Source organism: Pollachius pollachius (genome assembly GCF_949987615.1).
Source record: "Pollachius pollachius genome assembly, chromosome: 8".
Classification (NCBI taxonomy): domain Eukaryota; kingdom Metazoa; phylum Chordata; class Actinopteri; order Gadiformes; family Gadidae; genus Pollachius; species Pollachius pollachius.
The window spans coordinates 13,311,902-13,336,090 of NC_136941.1; the positions used below are offsets into that span (position 1 = coordinate 13,311,902).

At 45.9% G+C, this 24,189-nt stretch overlaps 1 protein-coding gene across 1 annotated transcript in view; it reads left to right on the forward strand.

Annotated features, from left to right (window-relative positions):
- Window positions 1-24,189, forward strand: part of plcg1 (phospholipase C, gamma 1) — a 29,602-nt gene that overhangs the window by 1,013 nt on the left and 4,400 nt on the right. The window contains exons 2-30 of the mRNA XM_079741583.1: window positions 63-350; window positions 4,522-4,674; window positions 5,114-5,207; window positions 5,608-5,655; window positions 6,306-6,390; window positions 6,688-6,774; window positions 7,245-7,267; window positions 7,406-7,475; window positions 7,617-7,718; window positions 8,795-8,913; window positions 9,500-9,585; window positions 10,049-10,169; window positions 10,966-11,134; window positions 11,433-11,555; window positions 11,753-11,854; window positions 12,128-12,315; window positions 15,019-15,219; window positions 16,105-16,224; window positions 16,975-17,155; window positions 17,365-17,442; window positions 18,285-18,388; window positions 19,082-19,175; window positions 19,393-19,462; window positions 20,072-20,235; window positions 20,946-21,042; window positions 21,168-21,392; window positions 22,154-22,302; window positions 23,489-23,603; window positions 23,999-24,160. Of these exons, the coding sequence (XP_079597709.1) occupies window positions 134-350; window positions 4,522-4,674; window positions 5,114-5,207; window positions 5,608-5,655; window positions 6,306-6,390; window positions 6,688-6,774; window positions 7,245-7,267; window positions 7,406-7,475; window positions 7,617-7,718; window positions 8,795-8,913; window positions 9,500-9,585; window positions 10,049-10,169; window positions 10,966-11,134; window positions 11,433-11,555; window positions 11,753-11,854; window positions 12,128-12,315; window positions 15,019-15,219; window positions 16,105-16,224; window positions 16,975-17,155; window positions 17,365-17,442; window positions 18,285-18,388; window positions 19,082-19,175; window positions 19,393-19,462; window positions 20,072-20,235; window positions 20,946-21,042; window positions 21,168-21,392; window positions 22,154-22,302; window positions 23,489-23,603; window positions 23,999-24,160 (3,547 nt within the window). The 5' untranslated portion in view covers window positions 63-133. The remainder of the gene's footprint in view (window positions 1-62; window positions 351-4,521; window positions 4,675-5,113; window positions 5,208-5,607; window positions 5,656-6,305; window positions 6,391-6,687; window positions 6,775-7,244; window positions 7,268-7,405; window positions 7,476-7,616; window positions 7,719-8,794; window positions 8,914-9,499; window positions 9,586-10,048; window positions 10,170-10,965; window positions 11,135-11,432; window positions 11,556-11,752; window positions 11,855-12,127; window positions 12,316-15,018; window positions 15,220-16,104; window positions 16,225-16,974; window positions 17,156-17,364; window positions 17,443-18,284; window positions 18,389-19,081; window positions 19,176-19,392; window positions 19,463-20,071; window positions 20,236-20,945; window positions 21,043-21,167; window positions 21,393-22,153; window positions 22,303-23,488; window positions 23,604-23,998; window positions 24,161-24,189) is intronic.

Here is a 24,189-nt window from a genome sequence, read left to right on the forward strand (position 1 = left end):
GGCTATAGGGTGTGAGGGACTTGGAGCAGTGTTCATTCGTTTTCCCGTATTTTTTCTTGTAGGTATCTCGGTCAGAGACTGGAGTGAGGAAAGTGTTCAGAAAGGAAAAGGATAACAAACAGGGGAAGTGACCATGGCTGGAACGCCAGGCTTTTTCTCCAACGGTGCTGTGCCGTGGACAGAGAATGACGCGGAGACCAACAGCCTTTACAGGGACCTTGAACTGGGGACAGTGTTGACACTTTTCTACTCCAAAAAGTCCCAGCGTCCGGAGAGAAGAACTTTTCTAGTCAAGTTGGAAACCCGGACGATTGTCTGGACCAGGGGCACTGATAAAATAGAAGGAGAGAGTGAGTAAAACGCACACCACAACAAAGGTATCAGTCTAAAGATAGCACTCCTAAAGCTGATGTTTACAAAGATTCATAAAGATAAAACAACAATGAGGTTGTGAAGGGGTCAAGTGGATAAGTACACACCACAAAGGAATTCTTAGTTTTGCCACAAAGGCCATTATTATTTGACAATATAATATCCTCCATACATTGTACAAAACCATCTTTTGAAACAATGCATAACAGCAGTCACCCTCTGTTTACTAAACAACCATTAGCCTTTACTCTGACAACACTGTAGTATATCCCTTTTTTATTTAACCCGTTCACATTTGTTAGTTAGTGTTTCAAGTATTGTATAAAACACTACAAGTGTGAATAAGTATTGTGACCATCTCTGGAGTAAAATACACAACATGAAGGCAGAGGTAGATATTTTTTACAATATATCTTTACAATATCTATCTTTACAACATTTACATTTGACTTCATGGTCCTAGTTTGATGAGGTATTACAATAAGGGTAGTACACCACCAATATGTGTGTTTACGGTTGTAATCATTCAGTGTGTCATATGTCTGTCTCCTCCTGGGTAGCAGGATGCCTGCTTCACAGCTGCACTTTGCTCTGGATGCAGCCCAGACACTGTGTGTGTGTGTGTGTGTGTGTGTGTGTGTGTGTGTGTGTGTGTGTGTGTGTGTGTGTGTGTTTCTCTCTCTCTGTCTCTTGGTATCATCTTCTATGCCATGGTTTTATGGGCATATGATCTCATGTCAGACACTCGATACGGATGGAGAGGCGATACTGGGCTGGACCGCTCATTTATGTACATATGTGGAGTAGTGCAACTGTTTACGGGAACAACAGGGATCACTGGGTTTGCCCCGTAATCAGTAAGATGTGGCGGAAGATTCCAGACATGTGTACCTTGGGTTAATAAAAAAGGGGTGTAAAACAGGTTAAAAGTGGATGCTTGATTGGTCCTGGATGGGTTTTGTTTGGCTAGGTGTTTTCTTTTGCACTCCTCTGGTTTGTTTCTGGACACAGTGCATCTTTTTTTCGCCTTCTTGATCCAATAAGGCATTTATGTCGTTCACAATTCAATACAATCAACTTAGTTTTTAGTTTGACCAACAATGACTGCCGTCCCAGAGTCTACAGTGGTCACTTCAGATAGCATCTTAATAACCTATTGCTATTTATATTGATGACCATGGTCCTGATCGAGCTTTGCCTTATCTTCCGAGAAATTTGAACCGGTCTATAACATCGATCAGTAGATCACAAGGTGATGTGTCATTCCACATCTTTCAAACGTCAAGGCAGACTAAACCAGGTCTTGGATTTCGGAAGTTCTTGGAAATGTATCATTTAAATATACATTGGAGAAGTGTATTTAATGCCTCCTGGAGTTTTTCTGAATTATTTATTTTGTTGAATGTCTAATACCATGTATTATGTATGTTTAACAAACCAAGGGGAAACTGCAAACATGTTTCTGTGTAGAAATCAATGATGGATAGACAAACGAGGTCATTAGGACACACTAAATCAGTTAGTAAACAACCAGCGACACTTTGGGGTTAAACTGTGGACAGAAAAGTATGTAGACATTTGTCATTGCATTGTACAAGACTGCAGCTGCTCTTAAAACGGAAAAGTTAGCTACCTGTAGTTGTGATATGCAGTCAGTAGCAATGTCTTATTTCTACAATAGACTTGCTTATTGAGTGAATTAACCTGTGAAAGGTTGAATGACATTCTTCATCATCATTACAAAAAACGTTATTACAATACACATTGTGTTCATGTTACATCAATAAAATTGGTCCAGAACAAGTAATTTCTTAATAAAGTAAATGATAGCAGTTGCTTGTTGAATCCCCAGTTGTTTTCATCAGTTTTCTATATTTGACAAACTTCATACAGAAGTTAAAGAGGTTTATCTTTTAGGCACCACATTGGAGGAGGATACTACGGAGGAGGATTAGGGCCACACACAAAGTCAGTTCTGACTTTATTCTCAGAGTTCTGACTTTAAAGTCAGAATTCTGACATTAATCTCAGAATTCTGAATTTAACCCATTCAGACCGGATCACGCATCTGTGTGTGTTTACCTTTAAAACCGGATTGCGCATCAATGCGTGTTTACCATTAACCCATTTGTACCGGCTGCGCGGAGCAACATTGTATCTACTAGATATGTTGCGCCGCACAGCGTCTGCTGCGCGGTGTATCTACTAGATACAATGTTGCGCCGCACAGCAGCCGGCACAAATGGGTTAATATCAGAATTCTGAGAAAAAAGTCAGAATTCTGACTTTAAAAAAAACTGGCACCAAAACAACACATGTTCCAGTTTCACTCACCTTTTGGTGAGTGAAACTGGAACATTTTCTGAAACCCCTCGAACCCGCAAGAAGTCGCTAAGGGAAGACATCTTGGCACCAGTAGGCTAGGGCTACTGGCTACTCTGCGTGTGGTTTCCTCCAACTGCATAAAGCAAAAATCTCAAAAGAATTCTGACTTAAATCTCAGAATTCTGAGAAAAAAGTCAGAATTCTGAGAATAAACTTTATTTTTTTTTTATGAGTGGCCCTAATTCCTCTTCCGTAGGATACCTTTGTTGATGTACTTACTATTGTATAATGTTTGTCAAAATAAGGTAATTATTCTTAACAATGTTATGAATAATGCTAACATGATTGAATATAGGCTATATATATATTTCTGAATATTTTCTATTTTATGATTGAGTACCTGCGTGTAACAGTGACTATAACACGCTCCCCAGCTGTGTGTTAGTCCATTATACGCTTTATATTAGGCAGAGTGGAAAAATGCTGTATTATTAGTGGTTGAAATGTCAAGTCACTCGGAAATTATTTAATCGTTTCTTTTAAAGTTGACAGAGTTTATGTTGGCCAATTGCATGCTCACAGACCCCTGTGCCTCATTCACCCAGAATTTAACTTATCTTCCATCAGGCATGCGATATTAATGTAATGGTTGGTTTGGGAGATGCAGTCAATTAATAAAGAAATTAGAAATCCTAAACTTGCCATACTTGAATAGTTGAATAGTTGAATTATGACTGTGGACATGAGTTAACGGTACGATAAACTATCATTATGTAAATACTAATCTTTCGCTAGTGTCTTTTTAAAATAACCTTTGGGATCAGGACTGACCAGTAGCCGTTAACTGTTGGAGGGAGAGTTTGGACCGGCTAATGAAGGGATGGTGGGAGTTGATTGTTGGGGCGGAGGGCATGGAGGAAGCGTGGGGGTGTAGAACAGGATGCCAACTCCTCAACTCTCTGGTGGTAAGGTCACACCTCTGGCTATCTCTCGTGTTTCCTGACCAAATACCGGCGCACAATATTTAGACCCAAATCTTTAGTGTGTGTGTGTGTGTGTGTGTGTGTGTGTGTGTGTGTGTGTGTGTGTGTGTGTGTGTGTGTGTGTGTGTGTGTGTGTGTGTGTGTGTGTGTGTGTGTGTGTGTCTTGGCAAGTGAAAAATAAACTGCGGCAAGAGAAGAGAGCAACCCTTCTTAGCTCTACAGAGCACAGGACAGGATGTGTGGTTCAGGAAGCTAGGCAGGAGCTCTACAAAGTGCATGCCTCTGCATGTGTACAGAGGTGTCTTTTTTTTTTGGTGAACAGCGCAAAAAAAATTGTGCTGTTCACAAAGTTTTGAACCGCCACTAATATACCGGTAGTTCATGTATTCGTTAACTATACAGTACAGTCAGCACCTTTTCTCTCTTTTATTTCTCTGGCTTGGATAATATTTAGGCTACATGCGGTTTTGTCTGAGGACGTGTGTTTATTACAAGTATTTCCATTACACTCTGATCTGTGGCAAGTCCTTGGCTTGAATTTTGGTCATATCTGACCCGTTTGAGGTTTCTCTTTCCGATCCACTCACTCTCGCATGTGGCTTGAGGTTGTATCTTTTAACTCTGTGGTCAAAAGATGTAGCACAGTTCTATATAAAGTGTTATTGTTCTTATTATGTTTACGCCTGCAGAACTTGCCAAGCGCAGCTTTGATTTGAGGCCTTTTTCATAAAACGTGAAATAAATACTACCACGAACATTAAAATCTACTGTCTGCTGTTTTAAATGTTGTATTCAGGACCTGTTGGTTCCTCTGTTTTTGTGTGTGTGTCCATCTGTCCAGTTGACATCAGGGAGATTAAGGAGGTCCGCCCTGGGCAGAAGTCTCGGGACTTTGAGCGTTATGTGGAGGACTCTGCTGGACGGCTTGAGCAGGCCCACTGCTTTGTCATCCTGCATGGCTCCGAGTTCCGCCTCAAAGCCCTCAGCCTTGCAGGTACACACCCTCGCACGCAGGCATGCAAGCATGCGCGCACACACACACATACACAGCTGTTTGCAGGGCACGCATGTGCGCCACACGCATTTGCATAGCACAGGGAAAAAAAATATATATATTTGGTGAAATTGATCACAAGATGAATTTGTTCATGGAATTTAAGTATTTTATCCCTATTGGCGGACTGTCTGTACTTTTGTTCTTCAAGCATGAAACAAACACTCAACATGGGGACACTTTTTTGAAATTGTATTGAATAAGCATGGTGGCACTACATTCAAAGTTCTTATCAAACCCAACATCAAACACAACGCTTACCATTTCTTGACCAGATAATTCTTGAGATGATATTTCAGTTGTTATTTAATTTCACACATTTTCTAAATATGTTTCACATAAAATAACTGCAATTAACTGTTGTTGTCTTGTGTCCTAGCTACCTCTGATGAGGAGATGACTATGTGGGTGAAGGGCTTGAACTGGCTGGTTGCAGACACACTGAAATCCCCTACTCCGCTCCAGATCGAGAGGTAAACCCTCTGCTTATTGCCGGCACTCACCTCTTCTCCGCATGTTATCGTATTCTCAGCAACACTGAGAATGCTGAAGGGTGGATGTCTTACCTAGGTCCTTGAGTCCTAAAATCATCACACATTTTCCTCTAAGGAGGTTACTTTATAAGGCTGGTTTTTGTGTAACTCGCACACCAAGGCAGTGTTTCTAACCTCTGCCCTCTTTAGATTTTTTGGTTACACATTGATTTCAGGTCAACGCTGACATTAACCAAATACATTTAGCATTTTCAAGCAAACTGAACTCTGATCCAACTTTTAAGAAAGGGCAACTTTAAAGTTTGAAATAGTGATGCAAATGATCAAATGTTATTTTGAGAAAGTATATTTATATATATTTTTATTTTCTGTTCTTAAGGTGGTTACGGAAACAGTTCTACGCTGTCGATCGCAACAGAGAAGACAAGTAAGCTTGCCTCCGCGTCTTTATAATTGAATAACGTCTCTATAGAACCATCATGGTGGTGTGTGGCGCTTGTTGGGCATAGTGCTTGCAATGCAGCAACCCTTGGAGCGCACACACACATTTAGGCACACACACAGAAGTTGTGTATTGCTGAAATTGTGCTGGAGAGGTGTAGCGGAGGAAGAAGCCCCTCAGCCACTTGCAGCACCATTTCCTGCGGCAGGAAAAAGACTGCAGGGGATGGAACCGTGTGTGTGTGTGTGTGTGTGTGTGTGTGTGTGTGTGTGTGTGTGTGTGTGTGTGTGTGTGTGTGTGAAGTGACAACATTTTTTAAAACCATTGTCGTTTGGCCGTAGACGGTGTTGTCTCTTGCTGCTCAGATCTCTATGCTTACCAGTAACAATGGAGGTCAAAACAGTTGCCCACTGGCTACAAAGAAAGTGTTTTTGTCCAAACAGTTTTCAGGAACATGCATGAGTTTGCTTTTGAAATGTTGTATACGTGCAATGTTTAGTTGTCTGTAATCTTTTGGTATCTATGTCCTGAATGTTGCTGAGGGAAATTTTTCAAGACAATGTTGGCTGTTTTTCACCATGTACATAATCATGTTTTGGAGTTTGACACAGTGTGTTTGTGCGTGCGCGATTTAGGATATCCTGTAAGGATCTGAAGAGCATGCTGGTTCAAGTCAACTACAGGGTCCCCAACATGAGGTTCCTCCGAGAGAAGCTTCCGGTACGCTCCTTCCCTTCATCGCGGTCCGGCTGCACTCCAGCGCTGAACCTGCTTCCTCCTTTTAAGGAGATATTGTTTTGGATGAACGTCAGGGGATTCAGCCGAATACCATTTACAGCTCTCTCTCCCACTGTCTTCTGTTCTTCTTTCCCTACTCCTCTCTCCCTCTGTGTCTGCTTCTCTCTCTGCCTCTCTCTACCTCTATCTGTCTCTCTCTCTCTACCTCTCTCTTTCTCTCTACCTCTCTCTACCTCTGTGTCTCTCTACCTCTCTCTTTCTCTCTCTCTTTCCCTACAGGACTCGCAGGAGTTGCGGAACGGCGACGTGTCCTTCAGCCAGTTCGCTCATCTCTATCGCAATCTCATGTTTGACGCACAGAAAAACGTACGTTCAATTTGACGTCACACAATGTACATTTGCAAGTGTTGCCCTGAGCAGAGGAGACATCTGTCCCGGCTCTTTCAGTATTCTGGTATCCTATATCGGCTACTCTCCCACCCCTCCCCTCCTTATCTCGTCTGCTCTCAAATGGCTGCCTGATCAATACGGAGCCCTTAAATCCTACTCATCTGGTCTGGCCCAGGCCATTAGGGGCACAAGCACACACTCACATATCTGCAGCAAAGGTCGGTGCGGGCTGGGGTCAGATTAAGTGGATGACCTCATTGCGCTCTCCGGCCCTATGCACCCCATTTCCCCCCCCCCCCCCCCCCATCTTATCCCCCATGACTAAGCACAACCAACATTTCGCCTTGGAGCCACATTCCCATTTGGGGCACATTCTGTTCTAGATCATTGTCTCATTGATTTACATTAAACCCCTGGCCATGTGCTATTTCCTGCCTTTCTTTCAGATGGACATTCCATTTATACAGAGGTAGGTCCCACACACACACACGCACGCACGCACGCACGCACGCACGCGCGTGCATTGGCCCATACTTGCATTCTGCAAACCCAAGTGTTGTGTTATAAAGGTGTTGCTTATTGTCAAATGAACTCTGTCGTGTGGTAGGGTCATTGACCGACCGGAACAGAGGATCAGTCTGGAGGATTTCAAGGGTTTCCTTCTGGAAACTCAAAAGGTAAAGGCCTCTCTCTGGCCCCTCCCCTTACTGGTTCTGCCTATCACTGGTCCCACCCATTGCTTTGAGCATAAAGGGCAGTCTTGGCCTTTGCCAATGTTGTTGTTGTTATTTATGAATTTGTATTTCTCGTAAATGCAGGAGCTTTGGGCTGCAGACACCAACGTTGTGCAGGAGTTTATGTTCGGCTACCTGAAAGACCCGCTGAGAGAAGTGGAGCAGCCTTACTTCCATCAAGACGAGGTTCACATCTCTCACCTTCCTGGCTTTCTATTAACATTTTTATGTTTCATTTCCTCTCTGGGTGTTGAGGGGGTTTACTGAGCTGTGCTGCTGATCTACTTGTGTGTGTGTGTGTGTGTGTGTGTGTGTGTGTGCGGTCTCCTCCCACGGAGTCTGTGGCATGGCACTTAGACTTTGCTCTGCTGTGTGAGCTTCTTCGTGGTCCAAAAGCGTTAATCTTTTCACTTGACATGAGAAAACAGGAAGTGTGTGCGATCAGGTTCCAGGCCGGGTGGACTTTTTTTAAACTTTTTTTTCAGTTTTGTTCTGTAATATTTGTTTACAAGTACAGCGTATTATTTTTCAAATAAAGCGTGTTGGCATGTGGTCTAAAGTGTCAGGAATACAGAGTCTGGCTTCGGCCCCCCGCCCCCGCCCCCAAGCTACGCTATGCTATCCCAACCGGCCTGTTACCAATAAGAAGGGCCGAGGGATTTAGCAGTTCAAAGTTTAGTTCATCCTCAAATAAATCCTGTTGGGTTTTTTATTATTATCATTATCATTATTATTATTATTATTATTATTATTATTATTATTATTATTATTATTATTATTATTATTATTATTATTATTATCTTCATATCCTTTATTTAACCAGGTTTAGTCTCCATTGAGATTAAAATCTCTTTTACAAGAGAGACCTGGCCAAGATAGATAGATAGACATAAAACACAAGACAAGTACAAGTTCAATACTAAGTGCAATAGTAATAACACATTTAGATCATTGACTAAAACATTTGCAATTTCCAATGGAGTCCAACTTCAAACTCTTTACAACAGCTTTAAATTCACTGAGAGTAACTAGGTCTTGCAGCTTGAGCTTCTTCTGCAGGTTATTCCAGGAAGATGGTTTGTTATAGTACCAGAGCTGAACAAACTGTGGTTGCTACTGCTAGCGGTTAACACTAATTGTGTGTGTGTGTGTGTGTGTGTGTGTGTGTGTGTGTGTGTGTGTGTGTGTGTGTGTGTGTGTGTGTGTGTGTGTGTGTGTGTGTGTGTGTGTGTGTGTGTGTGTGTGTGTGTGCGTGTCCACAGTTCCTGACCTACCTGTTCTCCAAAGAGAACACTATTTGGGATGCCTCCCTAGACACGGTCTGTCCTGATGACATGAACAACCCCCTGTCCCACTACTGGATCTCCTCCTCACACAACACGTAAGGGGCCACAGCCTATCTACTCTCCTCCTCTCCCCAACCTACTCCTTCAATTAGATTTACTTTTACTTTAAAAGTGGGGTCCTGTCCTTAGTGTGTGTTTGTCATCATCCCCATTATGGGGCAACGTCCACCCGCAACCGGCCTTTTGAACTTCACCGGGGGGAAACACATCAGATAAAACCGTGTTTCTTTTAACACACAATAAGAACCCAGATTCCATTATGCCGGAGCAGGTCCTTTTCCTTCGATTGAAAAGTGTGTGAAAGGGGAGTTCAAATGCCGAATTTATGTGCCAGTTGTAAAACAATACACGGGGGCATAGAAGGATTTAAAACGTTTAGATTTTGATTAGGGTGTTTCGATTGGACCCACTGAAAGAGGAAGTGGTGAGTGTTTTCCCTCAATCAACAAAAGCCCCATGTTACATGGCCGCCCTCTTTGATAAGGGACCGTCTGCATGTGTTTGCCTGGCGTACCGGTGTGAACAGTGCGGCCTCTTGGCCCTGTGTGTGCTGTTGTCGTCATCGCTGTGACTGGAAGCCTCTCCAGGTGCACTCTGATCCGGCTGTGTGTTTATTTTTAGCTACCTGACGGGAGACCAGTTTTCGAGCGAGTCATCCCTGGAGGCGTACTCGCGCTGCCTGCGAATGGGCTGCCGCTGCATTGAGCGTAAGACACCTGCCTACGCACCCGCTCTCTTTGTCAACAGTGTCATCGCCCAGGGTTGCACCTCCCCTTTCTGTGTAATGTTTAGTTTGAGTTCCAAGTCATTTGCACGTGAACATACCTGCACACAATAAGCGAGGCATCACGGTTGCATAACTGCACTATGCATGGCCATAAATCTTACCCTTGTAAGACAGGTTTCTAGTGTTGGAACGGTTTCAGGTCGCTTCATACGAGAATAAATACATCTGACATGTAAACCTACGATTATCTCCCTGTCTGTCCCCAAAGGGCTCTTTCACTGTGAGAATAATCAAATCTGGAATGACTTTATTTTGTATTGCGTTTATATTATGTGTTATATTCTTCATAATCAATGCTGTAACTATACTGGCCATGTTTTTTTTTTTTTCATCTAATATTGCTGACAATCTCTGTGTTTGTGTTTTTGTGTGTGTGTGTTTAGTGGATTGCTGGGACGGCCCAGAGGGAATGCCTGTCATCTACCACGGTCACACCCTCACCACCAAGATCAAATTCTGTGACGTGCTGGCCACCATCAAAGAACACGCTTTCGTCACTTCTGAGTAAGTGTCAGTGAACTCCACCTATTCCTCTCCTATTGTTGTCCTGTTTTCTGAGAAGAAAAGATGAGCCATTACGGTAGAATTTCTGAATTCACCGCACCTTTGCCGAGCGGCACGACGATGTCTGCATTTCTACGTCCACGTCATGTTTACCAGTACACGAGGGGTTGGTATATGTCCGCTCCACTAAAGATACTAAGTGTAGCCCCGTTCAAAACTTGTCTGTTCGGAACGATAGCGTGTCCTATCGCTGCGAGAACCTCTTCCAGGCGACAGAGGACCTCTGCAGTCCCCCTGCAGGGTGTGAGGTCGCTTGGAGGAACGGTTGTCGAGAGATCCAAAGACACGCACACACACATGTGCAACGTTACAGACACTCCTTCCGCTTTAGATAGATCTCAGTAAATCAATACATCCATGTGAAAATGGGCTGCTAAAAAAACAGATAAATAGTGTATCGGGAACAATAAGGTGATGCCTGAGCATTCACCATATCCCCGTGTCCCGCTGTCTAAAACCAAACAAAACACCTGATTCTCCCCCCCCCGGCTCGACCAATCAGCGATTACTTGATGTGCAGAGAAGGATAACGTATTGCTCTCAGAGGACCGCACGCCTTTGCTACGCTTAGACCACAGACACAGAAAATAGTCTATAAAAGTCCCTGGATGTGACCTGGATCTTTTCAGACCTTCTGGTTGCAGAAGTGTGACTCTGCCTTAAAAGTGTTGCCGTCTCTTGCGGGATGTTGCCACCCTCGAGCCTCAATGCCCTCCCTGCCTCCTCCACCCTACAGCTATCCCATAATCCTGTCCATCGAGGACCACTGTAGCATTGTGCAGCAGCGGAGCATGGCCACCAACTTCAAGAAGGTCTTCGGGGATATGCTGCTGACCAAGACGGTGGACATCTCTGCCGACGGCCTGCCCTCGCCCAACCAGCTGAAGAGGAAGATCCTCATCAAGGTGAGGGAGAGGCTTTCTTCGTCAGTCCTCATCATCATCATCATCATCACCCAACTAATTACATAAACATCGTTGACGATATGTGTGTGTGACCCAGAAAAGGTACACACTCTGCTATCTAAAGGAGGATGCTCGAAAAAAATAAAACGATTATCGTGTGGGTGCAAGTGTCACAACCTTTTTATTTGTTTAGGAAGAAGAAGATTGTGGTTAACTGGTTTCATTTTTTCTGTTCTTCCTGTCTAACCACCCCCGCCCCCCCTTCCCACATTCTCTTACTTCTCTACTTCCCCCACAGCATAAGAAGCTGGCGGAGGGCAGTGCCTATGAGGAGGTGTCTACGTCAACACCGTACTCGGAGAACGACATCAGCAACTCCATCAAAAATGGCATCCTGTTCCTGGAGGACCCTGTGAACCATGTAAGGGTCTCTGGTCTTCTGCTGCCTTTCCTGGTTTTAATGCTGTCGTTGAAACAGGGAAGATGGCTGGCATGTAATTTTGGGTGCAGCTGTGTCTTTGTGTCACTCTGCAACCGCATCTTAAAATAAACCCCCATCGCTGAGTTGTATTGAAGTTGATTGTTGATCAACCCCGTCTCTTTTACTCGGCCCTACAGGAGTGGTACCCCCATTTCTTTGTCCTGACGAACACCAAGATCTACTATTCGGAGGAGACCACGAGTAACCAGGGCAACGAAGACGAGGAGGAGCACCGAGAGGTGAGGCGGACGCTTGTGACTTGTTGTATAGTTCACAAGTCCAGGAATTGTTCTCGTGCCATTACATTGCTTTTAAAAAATATTTTATTTGCAAATAATAATCTGATTCTTCTGTATTCTTTGGGCCAAGATACGCTTAATAATATCCACATCGACCAATCATTTTTTCCATATCCCTGCACTCCTAGCAATTTCTCCTCATTGCTCCCATTATTGGACACGCCAGCCACTCACGGTAAACACCCAGAACTGTCACCCTGCCCCCCCACCTAGGTGACCAACGGGATGGACCAGCACGTCACGGAGAAGTGGTTCCATGGGAAGCTGGGCGCGGGGCGGGACGGCCGGCAGATCGCCGAGAGGCTGCTGTCCGACTACTGCCTGGAGACCGGCGCGCCCGACGGCTCCTTCCTGGTCCGGGAGAGCGAGACCTTCGTGGGGGACTACACGCTGTCCTTCTGGTGCGCTGCTCTGCTGCTTTTTAAAACATGGGATTGTGGGATAGTGAAGGATAGGATGGTCCTTATTGCCCCGAGGGGAAATTTGGTTTGCAAACAGTAGTTAACCCATTTGTACCGGCTGCTGCGCGGCGCAACATTGTATCTACTAGATACAATGTTGCGCCGCGCAGCAGCCGGTACAAATGGGTTAACATAGCCAATTCACATCATAAAAAACATAAATCCATATAGCATACAGTAGATGTCATCCTGACAATGTGTGTGCTATAGCAGCTAGGCCTACAGCTTGTTTTAAAACCGAACAGCTAAAGGAACAAATGAGCTCAGATACCTATTTGATTTGGCCCTCCTATTGAGAGTGTACCTCCTCCCTGATGGCAGGAGTGATGCTTGGTTTGTAGCGTCAAAACAAGAGGATGTCCACTTTATTTGGTTTCATATGGTGGATGATTGAGCCCAGCCTTACATATCTATGATTTAGAGAGTTATCTACGGCCCTGTATTTAGATCTGCGTGGTTTCACAGATGCAAACCAGGTGCAAAGGGCGAGATCAATGGCGGATGGTTTAGTCATTGATGGAATGCAGTGTTAGTCACACTTTGTTCTCTGTGACCGCAAGCGTTGTGTCTTGGGCTGCACAGCGCAGATCAAATATCTAATTGTGAGTATTTTTATAGATTTTGCTGTAGTACCACTGCAGGCAACATGATGATGATGTGTCCCGAATCCCATTCAGTGGCATTGGTATTGCTCTGTGGGATAGGAGTATTGAACCGCTTAGTTGACAGAACAATTGGGTTGCATGTTCTACCACATTTCATACTTTGTTAGAATAAAACGTATTTTTTGTTCCACAAAGAGCTCTTCTCTAAACGTAAATCGTAGATTTTACACCAAAGCTGAGCCATGCAACATGGGTGATTCACAGTCCTTATTGCAGTGATGGAGTAAGGATCTGTGCATCAAAGGGGTTCATTTAAAGCTCCTCTGGGGGTTCCCCACCTTTTCTGGCACATGCCCCTATTTCTATGTCTGAAAATGTTTGCGACCCAGACTTCTGCTTCCACCCAAATTAGTTTGGAGTAATATCAATGTCCCACTTACGTTCGCTCTACTACACGCCAAGTGATTTGCTCTTGGCTATGAATCATTATGTGGTCAGTCGGTTCATAAAAAAAGGGCGTCTGAGACGTGTCTTTAGCTTACGTCAGCAATCACCTGCGACCCCATATGCGTACCAGGGGCCCGACTGTAAGGTGTCAATCTCAAAATCCCACGAATAAAACCCTCCATGTGTAGCCTCCAAACGGGCACATGTTTAAGGTTCAACATCTAGCCTACTAAAGGGGTCAAATCTATATGATGCCCTTTCCAGTTCTAGAAACGTACAACTGGATCAGTTTTTATTTGGTAGTCTAGGCCATAGACTAACCAATACTCTAGACTCTACTCTAGGGTATAGGTTTGACTCTAGACTCTAGTCTAGGGTAGTTGAGTGGGTAGTTGGAGAAATGGGGTGTGGATAGCTGGGTGTGGATAGGGCCGCATTTCATTTTTTGTAATAGGCTATTTAGCTACTTTTGCAATTAAAAACAGTTTTAGTTTTTTTATGCTGTGAATATATGCAATTGCAATAAAACATAGGCTACAAAACAAGCAACTTTTTTATATTTTAGTAGATGTTATATCTAACAAGATATGAAGGAGGATGGCAGGAAAAATCCACTAACAGGTTTTTAAGATTAAATTGAGTCGGCCTAGCTCTGCAGATTCAGTTCATGTTTGTGCAAAGGAAATTAATATCATTGCATCATAGAAAATATCAGCCTAAACCTGTTTTTGAAATTGAAACATAATCTTTAAAATAACAACGCTGGTAAACATTTCAAACAATTTAATTTTGACTGTCAAGTTTAGTGCACAGTAGTCTTGTTGGATTGATTCCCAGCAACACTTTGGGCCTGCATGAGCAAAAACTTTTTTCATGCCACTTTACAAGCAGTTTATTTTTACAAATTGATGATGTATGGTTGACTTTTGACCTACAACAATCATCGGAAAATGAATCAATATACATTTTAAGTTATAAAAAAAAAAATAGAAAACCCCAACTTTTTGTATTTATTTTTTCTTTTTGCCAAAGGGCAATGGTGGCGCAAAAGGGCTGACCTCTGGTCTAGTGGGTAGTCTAGTCCAGTGGGTAGTGTAGGGTATAGGGCGGCCTCATGGTTGAGGGGTTTGATATTCTACAGCTAAACACTGGTTCCCAGCCTCAGGGGTCTCTGATATACATGTGGGGTCAGGGGATTGCTGACATATCAGCCACAAATATTTGATCATGCATTTTTACTTTTAAGTGTATTATGTCCCCCCTTATAGATCAACAGTGTTTATATTTAAATTAAGGATTCATAGCCATACGCAAACTTCTCCACTAGGATATGATGATCGAACAGGCAGATGTTGATGCACAAAAAATTTCTGACCGAAAGATGCGGTCACTGGTTAAAACCGTTGGGCACCACTGCCCTGTGTACTCCCTGCTTCTTTAAGACATGCATGCAATTATTCACTGTGGAAGTGGAATTGGATCAAAACCGTCTGCTAGAAAATATGACTAAATAGAGACTGGATGGATGGAGCGATATTGAAACGATCCAGTTTGGGTGAACATGTTGCCGTCTTCCCTCGTCCCGATCCAGGCGCTCCGGGCGTGTCCAGCACTGCCGGATCCACTCCCGGCAGGAGGCGGGCAGCCCCAAGTTCTACCTGACGGACAACCTGGTGTTCGACACGCTGTTCGCGCTCATCACGCACTACCAGCAGGTGGCGCTGCGCTGCAACGAGTTTGAGATGAAGCTGACCGAGCCTGTTCCCCAGACCAACGCCCACGAGAGCAAGGAGTAAGACCCGCCCTGTCCCTACCCATCCCCGTCCCGTCCCATCCCCGTCCCATCCCATCCCATCCCCATCCCCGTCCCATCCCATCCCCGTCCCATCCCATCCCATCCCCGTCCCATCCCATCCCCGTCCCATCCCATCCCCGTCCCGTCCCATCCCCGTCCCATCCCATCCCATCCCCGTCCCATCCCATCCCCGTCCCATCCCATCCCATCCCCGTCCCATCCCATCCCATCCCCGTCCCATCCCATCCCCGTCCCATCCCATCCCCGTCCTGTCCCATCCCATCCCCGTCCCATCCCATCCCCGTCCCATCCCATCCCGTCCCGTCCCATCCCCGTCCTGTCCCGTCCCCGTCCCGTGCCCGTCCCGTCCCGTCCCTGTCCCGTCCCGTCCCCGTCCCGTCCCATCCCTGTCCCGTCCCGTCCCCGTCCCGTCCCATCCCTGTCCCGTCCCGTCCCCGTCCCGTCCCGTCCCATCCCCGTCCCGTCCCGTCCCCGTCCCGTCCCGTCCCCGTCCCGTCCCGTCCCCGTCCCGTCCCGTCCCCGTCCCGTCCCGTCCCCGTCCCGTCCCGTCCCCGTCCCGTCTCTGTCTCGTGCAGCCTGCACAACTGACACAGATGACATCATCAAATGCTGCGCTTGTGCCTCAAAGGCAGACGTCTCTTTGATTTCACTGGTGGTTAACTGTCTGCCAGAATTAAGATTATTGTTATATTATTATTTAACTTTGATGGTTTTTATTTGATGGTTTTTACTTTATGTACATGTTTTTGGAAAGGTGGATTTAGGAATATAGTTAAGAAAAATAGGGTATGAACTTAGCACTGTGTGTGTGTGTGTGTGTGTGTGTGTGTGTGTGTGTGTGTGTGTGTGTGTGTGTGTCAGGTGGTATCATGCCAACTTGTCCAGGAGCCACGCAGAGAACATGCTGATGAGGGTGCCACGTGACGGGGCCTTCCTGGTCCGCAAGCGGACGGAGCCCAACTCCTTCGCCATCTCCTTTAGGTAATGCCATCAAGGCTTTCCCGGCCTTCTAAAACATCTCCTAACAGGCCATAGGGCTTGTACATCAGATTGCATCATGGGATTTTTTGTTGGCTATCCTCTGCCATTTTGTGATGAAAAGCAACGTAAATAAACTGTAACCTAGGCTAATAAAAACGTTGTTTTGCCGTGTCTCGCATGTGAAACGCTGTGTTTTAAACACTACAATGTCTCCCCATAAGAAAAGGAAGAAAGGGAAATAATCCCCAAATACCATTCCTACTAATAATATTCATTGCGATGTAACATCCAGGTTTACAAGCCCAATTAACAATTAACACTCTGAGTCTGGTAATTATTTTGTGTGAGCTATAGAGCAAAGAACCTTTTCCACAAAAGTTTTGTAGTCAGGATTAATGAGCAAAGAGATGTTGCGTTCAAATTTTCTTCTTGGCATCAAACAGCCCAAAACTAAAATCTATGTCCTGTTGTTTAAACCCCCACTACCCAAAAGCAGCATAGACCCCCGTCTCGTTGTTGACATTTAGACACTCATATTGTTGATAAAAAAATGATTTAAAAATTATTTAAAGAACATTTACATTTGATTCATTTTTTTGCAAAATTGTTTAATGTCTTTAATCACTGTACTGTATTTCTGCGGGGATGCCCGCGGTTCCCTGGGGTGCGAGATGATGGTGATGATGAGGGTGGTGATGATGATGATGATGGTGATGCTGATGATGAATGAGGTCTGTGTGCCGTTCTCAGGGCGGAGGGGAAGATCAAGCACTGCCGCGTGCAGCAGGAGGGTCAGATCGTGGTGCTGGGCACGTCGGAGTTCGACAACCTGGTGGACCTCATCAGCTACTACGAGAAGCACCCGCTGTACCGCAAGATGAAGCTACGCTACCCCATCAACGAGGACACACTGGAGAAGATAGGCACCGCTGTGAGAATCGCGCCCACACAAACACAAAAACACCATAGAACGTTCTATAGGCTGCAATGACTTCATAGGCCATGACCATATGGAGACATTTTCCTGATCTGTGTAATCGTAATGTGATTCGCGTTTTGTGTGGAGGCTGTAACATGGCTCTTCTCACGCTGAAGGTCCACCCCTCATTGTAACCCAAGGTGCGTCTCTTGTCCTGTCAGGAGCCAGACTACGGGTCCCTGTACGAGGGGAGGAACCCAGGCTTCTACGTGGAAGCTAATCAGATGCCCACATTTAAGGTGTGTGTGTAATTCAGGTGTTTTCATTGTTTGTTTTTCAGAGCATTCATTTATTGACGTCAGACAAAAAAGACACTAAAAATAGAACAAATCTTATTACGATACTAACTTCAATACAATAGAAAAAGAATGCTCCAGGGCGAACATGACTGGACGCATAGTTTGGTTACAGAGTGTAACACTTAAGTTACTTAGTTAATTACAGGTTTATGTCTCCAAGTCTCTAGAGGGAAATTCCAGCTCAAAGTAGGTAAATAATTGTCGCCACGCCTTGTTAAGTCTTTGGGTACATCCCCTGGTTGTATACTTAAGGGTGCCTCATCAGCTCTCCCACCTACCGCCTGTGTTATGGAGCCATCACCGGGCCAACAGAGGCGACAAGGCGATGTTCTCTGACTGGGCAGCACAAACACCCCCTCAGGGACCTCATCAAATATTTAGTGATACGCCAAAGGTTAAATTCTGGACTGATACTGATGTTTTTATTTTATTTAGTTTTTGTTATTTATTCCTCCTTTTTCAGGTTTGAACATCCATCAGCCATTCATCACATTATCTTTGAATGACCGCTAATTCAAACAGACTTTAATCCAACCTTCTTCCACATGGCAGATTATTTATGGGGAAAGATACATTTAAAAATGTATGCAACCCAACCAATAAACTATGGATACTGCCAATCGGTGAATGTCTTCTTATTTGCTGATAGGCTGATGGAAGTCAATGAGGCGAACATTGTCTGATACCGATAAACGGCTGATAGATCGGTGCATCCCTACAAATATTGGAAGTGTGTGTGTGGGTGTGTGCACTGATACTCTGTTTTGTCTGTCCCTTCACAGTGCACTGTGAGGGCCATGTATGAGTACAAGGCCCAGAGAGATGACGAACTGTCCTTCATAAAGAACGCCACCATCTCCAATGTGGACAAACAGGAGGGAGGCTGGTAAGTCACAGCCGCGCTATTCAATCAGAGATTTGTTTACCCATGCAACCAATAACCATCTTGTGGAATAGAATAGAATGGGAATCCTAGGCTTGAGATGATTGAATTCATTGAATAACTCTGGGATACTTATTCAGAAAATGAGATGGGGAAATAATTTTAACTACATCTGGCTTGATGTCTTTATTGACGATCCATTACATGGCAATTTCTTCAAAAACCCACTCTCATGCAAGAATTATGCATACTATGTTTTTAAGGTTGGCCATCAAGACACTATTTTTCTATGCACAGTAAACATCATCTGGAGAAATGACCGCAGTGGCAGATGGTCATTTTATTAATTTAAACACAAAGCTGTTTGAATGGCAGCGCTTCAGTGCCCTCAGAAATGAAAGATCTGAATAACAAGACTTCTTCATCAGCACTGCGAAAAAACACAAACTACACATCTGCAAAAGTGCAGTATTTCACATTGTTGCTGGCCGAGTTTGTGCTTGCTAATCATGCGCTTGCAGATCCCCCGTTTTGGCGACACCATTGGTCAAAACAAATTGGAAGCGACGGAAAGTGAAACGGCCCGCTCACCCAGATTTGAGCTCGTCCACCTTTAAGACATTAACCTGGAATCTGGTTTGTGAGACCAACCGACACCTAGGAACCCACCGGGCCCCTCTTGTCTGTGTCCCCCAGGTGGAAGGGCGACTGTGGGGGGAAGAAGCAGCTGTGGTTCCCCGCCAACTACGTGGAGGAGATCAGCCCGTCGGCAGCCGAGCCTGACCGGGGGGTGCGCACACACACACACATGCACGCAGGCGCACACAAAAACACACAGTGGATTGGTTGAACAATCACGTCTGTTGAAACCCATAACTTTATCACCTGTGTGATGGCTACTTCAGAGGGGAAAGTTTGGAAAGGCAGTCTCTAACGTTGCGTTGCGCTTGTGTTTTTCTTCGGCCTCCCTCGCTCTCCCTCTCTCTCTCTCTCCATTGGGCCTACAGGAGATGACGGAGAACAGCCCTCTGGGAGATCTGCTGAGAGGAAGTGTGGACGTGTCTTCCTGTCAGATGGGTGAGTGTGGCCCCACCCCTTCCTGTACGGCTCTGTGCCGGGCTGCGCAGCATACGGTCACCTTGCCAGAGGGCAGCCTCTCTCTGTCTCTCTCTCTATCTTTCTCTCTGTGCCTCTCTTGGTCACATGCACATATACATACACACTCTCTGCCCCAATTCTACAAAATCCGAAAGAGTATTTTCTTCTTTTCGCTCCTATCGGGCTCATCGCTGTGCTGCCGTTTCCCTCCTATACCACGAGCGGTTCGCTGTTTGTGTTTCATTCGTCCCTCAGAGTCTTGGTCTGCAATGCATTGTGTAATCCGGTCAATAAATGACCATCACTGCCGGCACAGCCATCACTGTAGCACCACTGTGGGTCCTGGCTGTAATCCTATACCCGATCATGTCCCGGCCCCACACGCCGCTCGCTGGCTCCATCTAGTTGCCGCGTTACTGTAGTGCATGAGAAAGTCAGTGTCGCACCTAGCCGGGGTCTAACGTGCCTCTCTCTCTCTCTCTGTCTCTGTTTTTCTCTGTTTCTCTCTATGTCTCTCTCGTTGTCTTTCTCTTTCTGTGTGTGTGTGTGTGTGTGTGTGTGTGTGTGTGTGTGTGTGTGTGTGTGTAGTGGTGCGGCAGGAGGGTAAGGGCTCCCGGCCCCACGTGTTCTCCCTGGTGCCGGGCTCGTCCCCCCGGGCCGGCCTGGTGGTGGACATCGCTGCCAGCAGTTCGGAGGAGCTCAAGGAGTGGGTGGCCAAGATCCGCGAGGTCACCATGACCTCAGAGGCCAAGGTGAGGAGGAGGAAATGGGTCTTGAGCCACCACAGAGCCGCCTGGTGGTATCCACTGGTTAGGTTCATGTTCTGTGGGTGCTTTACATGCATGTGTTGGTGTCGCTGGATTAAGATACAAAAATGGATCAATTTTGCGTCACATTGTGATGAACAGAATGGTGGCCCAGCATGACACGCACGCATTTCAACAAAGAAGTCCTGTTAATGTTTCCATTGTGCAGCAAGGCCGGTGCTATTGGCTTGCAAATGCCTTTTTTGGCCCGTGACCCCATTTCTAGCTCTGAAAATGTTTGTGACTATAACTTTAGTGCAAATGTTGCTACAAAAATTGTTTTTACCCAATCACCATCTGACGGTTATATCAATGTCTTGGTGGACGTAATTCTGAATCAATAGGCTGTCGGTTCGTTTGTATAGTCCGTCTATGAGTCCGGAAAACTAAATGGATCATCTAATATCTATAGCTTGTGTCAGCAGTCTCCTGCGACCCCATGTGCACATCAGGGGACCGACAAGGTTGGGTACCACTGCAGTACAGGCTGGGTCGCTATGACACCAGCATCATTGTCTCTCTGGCTGCTCTCCTTCCTCCAATAACGTTGATATTCATCCGTCGGTTGAGGGTGAAGCATGAGTCTGTTGGTAATCGCATGTAGCTGCATGCAGGTTTTTGCGTCGCCATATGTTCAACTGTCTGTCTGTCCTCAGCTGGAGGAGGGCAAGATGATGGAGAGGAGGAAGAAGATCGCACTGGAACTCTCTGACCTGGTCGTCTACTGTAGACCCGTGCCTTTCGACGAAGACAGTAAGCACTGGAGTGGAGAGAGGGAGTGCCCCACACGATCAGTGACATCCCAACAATAGATTGGAATTAAGGTGGAAGATGCCGATGCTGATGCATGCCTCTCCCACCCCCTTCCCGTTCCTCAGAGATCGGTACGGAGAGAGCCTGCTTCCGGGACATGTCGTCGTTCCCCGAGACCAAGGCGGAGAAGTACGTGAACAAGATCAAGGGCAAGAAGTTCCTGCAGTACAACCGTCTGCAGCTGTCCCGGATCTACCCCCGCGGCCAACGGCTGGACTCCTCCAACTACGACCCCCTTCCCATGTGGCTCTGTGGCTCTCAGCTGGTCGCCCTCAACTTCCAGACCGCAGGTAGGCCTCGCTTCAGTCTAGTTAGCTAGTACCCTACGGGTTAAGGTGTTGTCCAGGTAGCAGGTGCACTACAGTTTAAATATTTGTCCAGTTAGCGGTTGCACTAGGATTTACATATTAGTCCAGTTAGCAGGTGCACTGGGGTTTACATATTAGTCCAGTTACTAGAAGCTTTTATTCAAGGCTTGTCTGTCACAAGAGAGACTGGTAACAGAGGCTAATTGCGGCGCATTCTTCTCATATGATCGCCATTGATCCTTAGTAGGTTGGGGACGACATGATTGTTGGGTCATGGGTTACAGTTCATCTTTCGGTAAATGATCAAGCATCTGTTTCAAATGTGCCGTGAGCTGCTACGCTCTCTGCTGCCACAGGGTGGAAGCAATTATCTGCAAACCACTATTTTATACTCGTACATCATAAATCCCTAAAACAAATCAATACAAGGCTTAGGCTACCAGGCATGTTTTAGTAATAGATTAGCGATGCATTATGACCTTCATTAGGCATTATGCATGATGCATTATGACTATTCATAACTTTGCATTGGGGGACTAGGCCGTTTCCCTGGGAGTTGGAACGATGTTTCAAGCCAGAAAGAGTTTGTGCCATCATTTGACCCTACTCATTCGAGCTCATCTTATCTGCTATTTAAGTTCAGGGAGTAAGGAAGAAATCCACCAGCACTTTTTTGATGCTGAATGTTTCTTCCTCTTCTAAATGGTCTTTCTCCCTCTCATGGTCCGCTTTCCTGCGTCCAGACAAGCCCATGCAGATGAACCAGGCTCTGTTCATGCTGAACGGCCGGAGCGGGTATGTCCTGCAGCCCCCCATCATGAGGGACGAGACCTTTGACCCCTTCGACCGCCACACGCTGCGGGGCTTGGAGGCCGTCACTCTTGAGATCGAGGTGAGATAGAGCAAGCAACTGCACATATGCATCCTGAGCCGTGCGCGTGGGCGTGGGCGTGTGCGCGTGTGCGTGTGACGATGTTGCATTACTTGTAAAGTTCCGGCACAACCGTTGTGAACGATGTGGCACCCTTAATTGCACAAGCTTGCACAACCTAGGATGTGCTAACGTATGACGTTGTGTTCTCAAAGTTCTCAAATAATTCATAAAGTTCTAAAGGAGGTGGCACGTTTATTCCGTGCCGGCTTTAAAGCACAAACAACCGATGGCTTCTACATCCATTGTAAACCCATGAAGGAGGACAATATAACGGCCTTTACAATGTGGATGTCTGTTCACGGCAGAATGGTAAGCTCAGCGGATGGGGTAGGGACACCGGTTTGATTAAAGGCTTAGCAAAAACAGCAAATTGGACAGATATTGATATCTGATGTAACAGATTTAACAACAAAAAAAGGCTTTGGGAAAGGGAGAGCGCCAACCCGAGCCACGTCAATGTCTTATGCGCATCATTGGGAAGAAACGCCCCCCAGAAATGTCATTCCGTCTCAATATTTGCTGTGTGCGGAACAAGCAGGGTACGTACTGTAATTCAGATGGCAATTCACTTGGTTTTCACCTTGCGTGTCTAGCCTTAACCCTGATCCCAACATCCTGAGAGGTCTTATCATGTAGTGGTATTAGAGGCAGCTTACAACTACAACAGTTGGTGTGTATAGTTTTGCCGTTTGTACCAGATTTCAAGTCTAAAAACACGATTCATGTAAAATATTTTGTTCACTGCATGCCCAGGAAAAACAATCCTATTCTCCCCCCCCCCCCCCCCCCCGCACCTGTCTGGACTTTGTCAACACATCGCACAGCTGGCTGTGTAGTCGTTGTCAAGTTGACGGCCAACTTTTGATGGACGCTTTATTTCCTGGCTCTACTGTGGTAGCATGGTGGTGACAGACGATGATAAATGGGTGGATGGAGACAGACAGAAGTACATGATGAGGTCTTGGCCTCATTCAACTTGCGGCGATCCACATTCAGTTTTTCCTCCCCATCACGTGTTTGGAACCAAGATGGCCGCTCGGAACTGTAGTTCCTTTCCTTTATCTTCGTCACCTTAGTGCTAGTTTGCGGCCTACAGTGTTATTGACACCACTGTTGTACTGATGAGTGTGTTGGCTGCTTCCAGGTGCTGGGAGCCCGCCATCTCCCAAAGCACGGGCGTGGCATCGTGTGTCCCCTGATCGAGATCGAGGTCTGCGGCGCCGAGTACGACAGCACAAAGCTGAAGACGGAGTCGGCAGGTGAGGGCTAACCGTTCCCCTCCGCCCCCCGTCCTGCCTCTTGTAAAGAGCACAGAGAGGAGCGGAGAAGAGGGCATGCTCAGCCCAAGTCATTTCCTGTTTAGACCGAGCTACACAGGAAGTTGTGCACGCAGAGCACCACATGCGCGCGTTATGCTGCTCCGTGTTGGCGGCGGAGGCATTCTGATGTATTGCACGATGTGGAAACGTTCATCGTGTTTATTATGTGGTTTGGGTCCAAAGCAGAAGTGTAATCGCACAACTGTGGTTTGTCCCATTATTATGCTTGGGCAACATGTTTGGCTGCTGTGCTTTAATGAGAGTGATAAGTCTGATCAGAGTATGAATGTAAACCAATCGTGTCGGTCCTTTCCTCTCCCCCCATTGGCTCCCAGCGGACAATGGACTGAATCCCACGTGGCCGCGCAAAGCCTTCCAGTTCAACATCTGCAACTCCGCCTTTGCCTTCCTGCGCTTTGTGGTCAACGAGATGGACATGTTCAACGACCTCAACTTCCTGGCGCAGGCCACCTTCCACATTAAAAGCCTCAAGACCGGTAACTCTCATTACTCTATGGGGCCCAAA